Source organism: Bison bison, unplaced genomic scaffold (genome assembly GCF_000754665.1).
Source record: "Bison bison bison isolate TAMUID 2011002044 unplaced genomic scaffold, Bison_UMD1.0 scf7180017864322, whole genome shotgun sequence".
NCBI classification, from domain to species: Eukaryota; Metazoa; Chordata; class Mammalia; order Artiodactyla; family Bovidae; genus Bison; species Bison bison.
The window spans coordinates 9,126,943-9,136,370 of NW_011494894.1; the positions used below are offsets into that span (position 1 = coordinate 9,126,943).

At 51.6% G+C, this 9,428-nt stretch overlaps 1 protein-coding gene across 1 annotated transcript in view; it reads right to left on the bottom strand.

Moving 5' to 3' along the window:
- Nucleotides 1-9,428, bottom strand: part of CACNA1E (calcium channel, voltage-dependent, R type, alpha 1E subunit) — a 330,398-nt gene that overhangs the window by 71,500 nt on the left and 249,470 nt on the right. The window contains exons 17-20 of the mRNA XM_010853135.1: nucleotides 7,543-7,610; nucleotides 5,899-5,996; nucleotides 1,588-1,644; nucleotides 9-405 (exon numbers count right to left, since the gene is read on the bottom strand). Coding sequence (XP_010851437.1) covers nucleotides 9-405; nucleotides 1,588-1,644; nucleotides 5,899-5,996; nucleotides 7,543-7,610 — 620 coding nt within the window. The remainder of the gene's footprint in view (nucleotides 1-8; nucleotides 406-1,587; nucleotides 1,645-5,898; nucleotides 5,997-7,542; nucleotides 7,611-9,428) is intronic.

Here is a 9,428-nt window from a genome sequence, read left to right on the forward strand (position 1 = left end):
CTGCCTGCCTCCGGCTGGGTCGGGTCACAGTTCCCGTGACAGGGCCGGGCCAGCCAGGGTGGCTCCCGTTTGCCCAGGGCCAGGGGGCTCCTCTGGCTGTCCAGGGCGCTCGCCAAGTCCCCTCCGTCCCCTTTGAGGGACCCCCCACGGCTGACGCGCTCTTCCTCACACTTCTCCAGCCCCAGGCCCAGGGCTAGCCCCTCGATGGCCCGGGGTCTCCGGTAGAGGCTGGGGTGCGCGCTGAGCGGGTTGAGGGGGCTCAGCGGGTTGAGGGGGTTGAGGGGGTTCATGGGCGGGGCCTCCTCCTTGTTGAGGGCCTCCTGGCTGGACATCTGCATGTGCCTCCTCAACTGGCTGGTTCGCTGCTCCCACACGGACATGTGATGCCGGCGCCTCCGCTCCCTCCTGCCAAAGGGGAGAAGGTGAGGGCGAGGTCAGAACAGCTGGCCAAGGGCTGGGGAGGGCGGCCACGGGGGCCCAGACCAGCCTGCAGCGGCCAGGGCACAGGGTCAGGGGGAAACACACGGTGGGGAGCAAACGGGAGAGCCCAGGACCTGCAGACAGGAAGCACAGAAAAATGTGAGGGGCCGAGTGGGTGGTTGGACCAGTGCCCCCCAGTTTTGTGGGGTCTCCCACTCTGATCCCTGCCCTGAAGTAGCTGAGGAGGGGCGAGGGCAGCCCAGGACTGAGTCCCGGTGGCCAGGGCCTGCAGACAGTAGTACGAAGGTTGCCAGGTCTTCACTCCCTGCTCCCCTTTGCTTTAAGGGCATCAACCTGTACTCTCTCTATGCATGGCAATGGCCCTTAGTTCAAGGTCAGAGGCCTTTCTTCCTCCTCCTCTCCCTCTCTTTCCCTTTCCCATGCCAGCCTGGGAGAGCTAAGGCTGAGAAATACAAGGGCAGGTCCTATTAAAGGGAGACTGACGACAGCAGGGAGCAGACCCATGTTACAAAAAGTTTGGGCATGACCCTCGCAGCGATGTGGTGGGGTCTCTTCCACAACCACTGATAAAATCCAAGGGTCTCTATGTCCAGGGCCCACGAGCAGCTCATACTCAAAACCACCGCTGAACAGTTCAGCTTGGAGGCCTAGCTGACCATTCACGTGGCAGCAGGAACACTCAAACGTGATACAGGGTGGGCTTCCACGGGTGGTGGAAGGTGGACGCTTACACCTGCACGCCCGTGTGCCCGTGGGCGCACCTCTAGAGCCCGTGCAGGGGATGCTCACAGGTGCCCACGCACATCCTCACTGGGGCCCACACGAGCTGTCCACAAGCGCCCGCATGAAAGGCACCCCACTGGCACAAACAACCCACGCCGACACGTGTCCACTCACAGGCCACACGGAAGAGCAAACTGCACACGGGGTCACATACCTGAGACGCACACTGAGAAAGGCACACGGTGGGTGGGGCGGAGGGGTGGATCCACAAACCACGTGCACGGAACGCACACACACACACACGCCACGGCCCACACGGACGCGTGCACGCCCACTCCACTCAGTCCCCGGCAAGGACAAAGACACGGTGTCCCCGCACCCACACGTAACCACTCACAAACACGCAGACCGGTACACACATACAGGTGGCTGCTGCGTGGCTCCCACATCGACATGTGGTGTCTTCTCCTTCTGTCTCTTCTGGGGAAGAAAAACGGACAGGTTCAGTTCACCCCCACCTCTAGGACCCGCCAGCCCCACGGCCACCAGCCGATCTCCAGGGAGAGGCACAGAATCCCCTAGGTGCCTGCTGCCCTCTGTACACGCCCAGCCATCAACTCTCCAAGGGACTGGCCTTGGTTCCTTGCTGTGTGCAAACATAATGATCTAATATACTGAAGCGAACATGCAGGCACGCACAGGGTTTCTCAGTTCGTAGAAGCTTTGGACGCTCAGTCATCAAGCCCTGCTGGCACTCAGGTTTCACCTAAGTGTCCTTCAGAGACCTATTCTGGAAACCCTGTAAAGTTGGATGAAGTTCATTTACTCCTGATCATATCTAGGATATTCACAAAGGTATGACTCCCCAGCTCATCCCTCTCATCTCACACAACATGCAGGGAACAAATGGTCTAGCGTGCACGCCATTGGCCCGTGGCCAAAGGCAGGGCCATCGCGCTGTGGGCTGCCATCCGCATGCCTCAGGATGTGAGTGGTGTCCCCTGCACGTGTGCACCGTGCTGGCCCTGGCTGAAGGCCTTGAACACTCTGTCTATTCAGCTGGGTAAAGCACGTATTACCCTTCCTGGCCTTGTGCAGGGAAAAATCTCTTCTACACACACACACACGTGCTATGTCCTTTCGACCACAAGGTCAATGGAAAGTCAATGGTAGGGTGAGGGCATCACCCACAAAGGCAAACAGGAAAAATGGAGCTGTCAGCACAGGGTCAGTGCTCAGGTGGAGAAAGACATGTCTGGGACACTTGTGGAATGAGCCTGCCCCAGTTCCTGGGGTGACAAAACCAGTCTGGCCCAACGGACCCTGCCTGGACCTGGGAAGTTGGCAAATGAGGCTTCTTTCCTGATGAAACTGACACCCACCCATGGAAAACATGCAGGCAAACTAGTGTCGCTCAATCGCCATGTCCACATCCACAGAGCAGCCTGGTCCAGTGGGCAGGGGGAACAGAGGCAGCTGGTCTGAGCCTAGAGAGGCACAGGGCACAGGAGCACCCCTGGGCTGGATGTGGTCAAGACTGTGGAGACGCCTGTGACTAGATCCCCAGCATCCCTCAGCATCAGTGGCTGCCATGCACATGGGGCAGCCATGCCAAGGGGCATGGCGGCAGAGAGAAAGAGAAGCACACACTCTAGACAGGCAGCATGCACGCCCACCAGGAAAGCACCTTCCACCAGCTGTGCAGTGATACCTATGCAGTGATAGCTCTACAGCTATGCATGAGACCTGGGTTTAATCCCTGGGTCAGGAAGATTCCCTGGAGAAGGAAATGGCAACCCACTCCAGTCTTCTTGCCTGGAGAATTCCATGGACAGATGACCCTGGCAGGCTACAGTCCATGGAGTCCGACATGACTGAGCGATTAACGCTTACACCAGCTATTTGCAAATTCTCAAGTCGTCACACACTGGCCCTCCAGAAGCACGTGTGGAAGAGGGTAAATACGTGGAAGAATTCTCTGCATGCTCACAAGTGTGCGTGCACACATACACACGCACACAGAGGCCAGGCCAAAGAGAAAACCAACCTCTCATTTCCACACAAATCAGATCCACACTTCAAACTTTACTTCCCCACTTACACATACAAAGATCCAGATTCACATCCCATCACAACCATTAGTACATCTTCAACATTCCTACAATCACACAGAGAAGCATCTCCCCAATTTACACGCATGTGACCTCACACACACCCTACAAGAACCATGTGGACCAGGACAGGTGGCTGGTATTCTTCATTTCAAAGATGGAGAAACAGGGACTCTGAGATGCTAAGAGGTTCTCGCTCTAATGTCACAGCACTGAGCGACAGAGCTAGGTCTAGCCCTCAGGTTTTTTGGGTTGTAATAACGTTCTAGCCGCCACATTCACACTCAGTCATATAGTCCGGAAGTCAGGGGTCTGGGCCTGCATGTCCAAACACACTCTGTTGTTCAGCCAGCAGCACACTCATCACATCCAAAGCCTGTATCTCTACTCACCTGGGATGGTCACAAAGTCCCTCCCACCTCACTGTGCCCGGATACGCACGCAGCTCACTCCCTACGGCCTGTGCCTACCAGCATCTCATTCATTCTTTCATTCCACAAATAGCGAGTTTCCACTCTGGGCCAAGCATGCTTCCCCCTCATATCTCCAAACCCACTCCTCCTCCAGGTTTCCTCATCTCAGGAAATAGCACCACCCACTCCTAAAGTGGCAGCCAGCTCCACCCACTAGCATGTTTGGATACCTGCATGTATTTATTTTTAGCCCAAACTCACGAGTGCAGGGAAAGTGGGGTAGAAACTGCTCGAGGCGCAGAGAAAATTCTAGGGAAGAAGGAGTCGTTTCATCTTTATCGATCTTTAACGAATTTTGGAGCGGGTTTTTTTCTCACTCACAGAGGAGGGGCCCAGAGGCCAGGCCTGCCTTCAATTTTGAAAGGCGAGAACAAGAGGACAGCCGTGCAGGGGAGGCCCCACACATAACTCTGGAATGTCCCTACAGGGCGAGGCCGAGGACACTGAGAGCCTTTCACACGAGCTCTGGGAAGGGAAGGGCACCTCGCTGATCAGTTTCAAGTAACAGATGACAGGGTCTGGGTCCAGCTGGACACAGGTCCAGCTGCCAGGTGCCTCAGACCCTCCCCAGACATACCGCAGGGCCCCGCACAGTCCTCATGTGGGCCCAGAAGCCCCAACAGGAATTCCGTGGTTCTGTGGTCAGCCTCTCCCCAAGGTCCTCCCCCAGTGCCACGCAGAGGTCAGCCACCCAAAGGGCCCCACGGTCTGCTAGTTCCACCAGCAGCCACCAGGGCCAGGCTGGATCCTCAAAGAGGGTCTACACTGGCTGCTCTAATGTATCACCCCCCGCCCCCCATTCTCTCTCTAATGCACTCCAACTGGATTTTGTTCCCACTGGGCCACTTACATGGCTCTCGTGAAGTTCACTAACAGTGAACTTTGCCAAATTCAATGCCAACAGTGCATTTTGCCAAATTCAATGCTCCCTTTTCTGTCCTCATCTCATGTGATCTTTCAGTAGTCCTGAGCTCTTCCGTCCACTTCTTCCTTCCAGAAGCATGTTCTTCTCCATGTCCCCAGGACACCCTGCTCACCTGCTCTCCTCGTGGGTTTCTCCTTGAACACAGGGTGCTCTCTGGCCCCTGGCCTCAGCCTCTCAGCCCACCTCTACCTGGGTCAGCTCTCCTGGGATGACAGCCTAAATGCCATCCAAATGCAAATGCTATACCCCCAGTCCTTATTTCTAACCCTGACTTCTGAGCTTCAGACACATGTGGCCAATAGCCCATTCGGAATCTTTACTTGCTCATCTTATATGCATCTCAGATTTAATGCCATCAAAAGGAACATTGGATTTCCACCATCTTCAAGTGAGCCATAAATACCACCACCACCTCTCCAGTTACACAGGCATCAAACCTTAATACCTGGCAGAAATGTTTGTTTCTCCTTTTTTTTTTTTTCCATCTCTACTTCCATCACATTTATTCCATCAGCTCATCCTATTGTCCTCTCTCCAAATACAGACTGAATGAGATGAACTCTCATCTCCTCTGTTGCTACTATCATGGTCTAAACCACCACTAACTCTCACTGCTTTACTCAGAGCCAATCTCTGTCTTCCTGCCTCCAATCCATTCTCCACAGAGCAGAGTGACCTTTTCAAGTATAAATCAAATCCTACCCATCCTTCCCCTCTAGACCCTCCTACAGTTGCAATCAGAACAAAAGCAAAGTCCTTCACTTGAGCCTTTAGGACCTCCCCGGCCGTACCTCCTTCTCTTCCCCTTGCTCCCTCCACACCAGCCACACTGGGACCTTACTGGGAATGTTCCATCTTCATAACATCACACAACCATCTTCTACACATTTTGGTCTCTGCTTAAACATCCTCTCTTCAGAGAACTCCTCCCAAATTGCCCAAAGGTACTGCACCCAATTCCTATTCCTCTGCCTTAGTACCCTGTTTTACTTATTTTATAGAAGTTCTATCTACAATTATTTCTGTGCATTTATCAGCTATCTTGCTCACTGAAATAAAAGTTCTGTGAAAAGAGAGACCCTGACCCTGTCTTGCTCAGTACTGTATTCACAGGACGCTTCCTGGCACAGAGCAGGCTCCCTCCAAGGGTCAACAGCTGTGGAGCTGAGCACTGGGCTGTCGACACAGGAGCTCAGGGGTCTGTGATGTGGGGACAGCGACTCACTCGATGGAAGGCATGTTGGGTGCAGACATCGGGCTGACCTCCTTGGCCTTCTGCAGTGCATGCTTCTGATTGAAGGCCTCCTCTTCTTCTTGTTCATCCTAGACACAAAGTAGAGATGGCGTTGTCTGGGATCCCCATGAAGGAGAGTAGCTTCCTCGGCCCTGCCCAGAAGGGCTGAGGGAGCTTCTGGAGACCTGGAGAAGCGAGGAAAGCAGAGCAAGAGGTGAAACAGGCAGAGTGAGGTCATGTTGGCTCACAGACCTCCAGCAACTAGCAGTCAGGCCTCCTGAGACAGCAGCCTCCACAGCCCTGGTGTGGCCAGCTGTTCTGGCCCCCATCCTGCCCCACAGGCCCCCCATGTTTCCTCAGGAGAGACTTGAAGGTCTACCCCAAACCCCAGCCCTTGGTGGAGGTGGCCAGGGCTGTAAAGGTCAGAGGCCAGAGCTGACACTTCTCGGATGCTCGTCAGTGTCCGGGCGTGATGGAGAAGGACCTTCCAGGCAGAGCTCCTGAGATGAACGCCACAGTCCTCATCACACCCTCTTCCCTGCACAGCTAAGTGACCCCTACCCTGGTGCTCGGGCAGGGATCTCAGCCCCTCACCCACACTCCAGCTTATAAATGTCTTTCTATGTGATGACGGCACGGAAACCCAGTTCAGGTAAAATGACTAGAGCTACTAAGATTGCATACGTTTTCAAAGACTGCTCTGGTTTTTACACACGTCCTTTTGCTTCATCCTTGCTGTCCTCCTAAGAGGTGTGCAAGGCAGATATAGCATTCCCCCCCCCCCCCCCTTTTTTTTTTTTACAGATGAAGGAAGCAACACTAATAGAGACCAGGGGTCATGCCTAAGCTAAAAGGGCCAGTAAGGGACAGATGTGTGACTCACAGCCAGCTTTTCAGCTACAAGAGCTTACCCTGTCTGCAGGTAAGAAGACCCTTGAGAATGCAGAGAAGAGCAGGTAACCCTCAAGGAATACATGGAAAAAGCTCATAAACATCACTAGGATGCTATGGATTTTGCCTTAAACCAAATTTGTATTATGCGGGGAGAAGGTTTCACTCATCTCCCCAGACAATCCCACTGCAATTGTATTGCCTCTACCCCTGAAGACATGACTCAGAGGAAAGAAAGGAACTGTACTTTGAGAAATATGGTGTCTGGCTTCTTTGAAACTCACGGAAACTTCCCCCAAGATGAAGTGAGCACTGGAATACCCCAACAGCCACAGTCCTGGACCCTCTCACCCTCAAACCCAGAAGGGTGAAGGCACATGATTGAGGTCACACAGCCACAGGTCACAGGAGCAGAGGTGGAACTTAAATCCAAGACTCTGGTGTTTTCTCTATTTTCCAAGTCACAAGCCTGCAAAGGCTATCTTTGAGAGTCTGCAGTGACTAAGTGTTCATCCTCAATATCCAATGAGAGACCCCATCTGGTCCAAGGCTCAGCAAACTCAGTGAGAGTGAACCAGGCTCCCTTTGTGGACACATGTAGCTCTCCGGGTGTCCATGAGCTCCCAGAAGGGGCCTTCCCTGCAGGCCCGAGACAGGCAGTGCAGGCTTCTGGATGTAGCCCCAAAGCCTAGTGGGCACCCAATGGCCCAGAGAACCATTAGATCCCTGGAGAATAAGGCTCACCTTGGTCAGCTCCTGGGCGTTGGCCAGATTGTCCACAGCGATGGCCAAGAACACATTCAGCAGTGTGTCTGGGGCAATGAGTTAAGGATGGGCAAGTAAGAAAAGCAAAAGGAGCCCCAGCAAGGCTGAGAAGGCATCTCCATGCCTTTCCTGTCTGGAACACCAGCAGGGACAGTCACCCCAAAGAGTCACTTAAGCAGGGACTGTGAGCGGGGGGGGAGAGATATTATGCAGCTCTGTTTGAAGGATAATACGTCTTCTCTCCTTCCACGTATCATCTCTTTGCACCGGACAAAGAAATATACCTGAATCAAACCCCCCAGGGAAGGGGGAGATGGAGGGAGGAGGCCTTTGCACAGTTACAGCCTCTAATTACAGCAACATTGAATAGAGAACCACTGAACAAGACGGGTAGAGAACAAGAGGTAGGAGTTCATCTCTCCTTTCCAGGAGGCTAGAATTGAAGCCCAGTCATGCTAGTCTGACCTTAAAGATGAACAACAACAAAAAAAGAGATTCTACAGACTCATTACTATCTCTCAGTAATGGGATGCTAACATTTCTCAATCTTCTTGTCCTGGGAGGCGCCCATATTTCATTTAACAAAATGTCTCAGGGCACACAAGATCATTATGGAGCCCATTTCTATTCCACGCTCTAACCTCAGATGTCCCAATTTTCCAATTATCCTCGAGGCTCATGTGTTATGGAACATACATCTGTTTTAGCACAAAAGTCCAGGTCTGATTACTCTTAGAGTAACAGGAAAATTAAGGTGCTGCTATTACGGCAAACTGGCCTACCATTTCTGTGACTCACTGCCTAGCTTTCTGTATATGGGTTTCTCGTGTTTGTTTATAGTCTGCTCTGACCCTTAGAAGTTTTCAGAGCATAAAACTTAGAGGAACATCTATGCTCTGTGAGACTGTGCAAAAGGCAAAAAATACATCTGCAACACATGGCTGTCCCCTTTTCACTTGAGTGATCTCAATTCAAGACAAGTCCCACTTGCCCAAAACATCATGTAGAAGTTTCTGGTCTGTGGAATATTCAAGTAAACTATCTCATTTTACTATTTACAACTAATGAAGGACATAGATATTGTTTCCTCTTTTCAGATGTGAAAACTAGAAGTTCAGAGAGGTTAAGTGACTTTCCCAAGGCCACACAGCTGGTAAGCAGAGCTGCTGGGATTAAAACCTAAATCTTCCTTGTCTAGATCCCAAGACTAGTCATGGGTTTGGGAATTAAATGCACTTTTTTTCTAGTCTCCCATTATAATTTAGTAATTGACTTTGATCAACTTATTTCCTCTAAGATTTGTAAGGTAAGGATTAGATGAAATAGTGCCAAAAACCATTTAGTATGAGGTTTTATGAATAGCACAAGTATGATAAACGCTAGCTATGCTCAGCAGATGAGCATTAATCACAGTACTGAGAAGAGAAGCGAAAAGCAAAGGAGAAAAGGAAAGATATAAGCATCTGAATGCAGAGTTCCAAAGAATAGCAAGAAGAGATAAGAAAGCCTTCCTCAGTGATCAATGCAAAGAAATAGAGGAAAACAACAGAATGGGAAAGACTAGAGATCTCTTCAAGAAAATTAGAGATACCAAGGGGACATTTCATGCAAAGATGGGCTTGATAAAGGACAGAAATGGTATGGACCTAACAGAAGCAGAAGATATTAAGAAGAGGTGGCAAGAGTACACAGAAGAACTGTACAAAAAAGATCTTCACAGCCCAGATAATCACGATGGTGTGATCAATGACCTAGAGCCAGACATCCTGGAATGTGAAGTCAAGTGGGCCTTAGAAAGCATCACTATGAACAAAGCTAGTGGAGGTGATGGAATTCCAGTTGAGCTATTTCAAATCCTGAAAGAG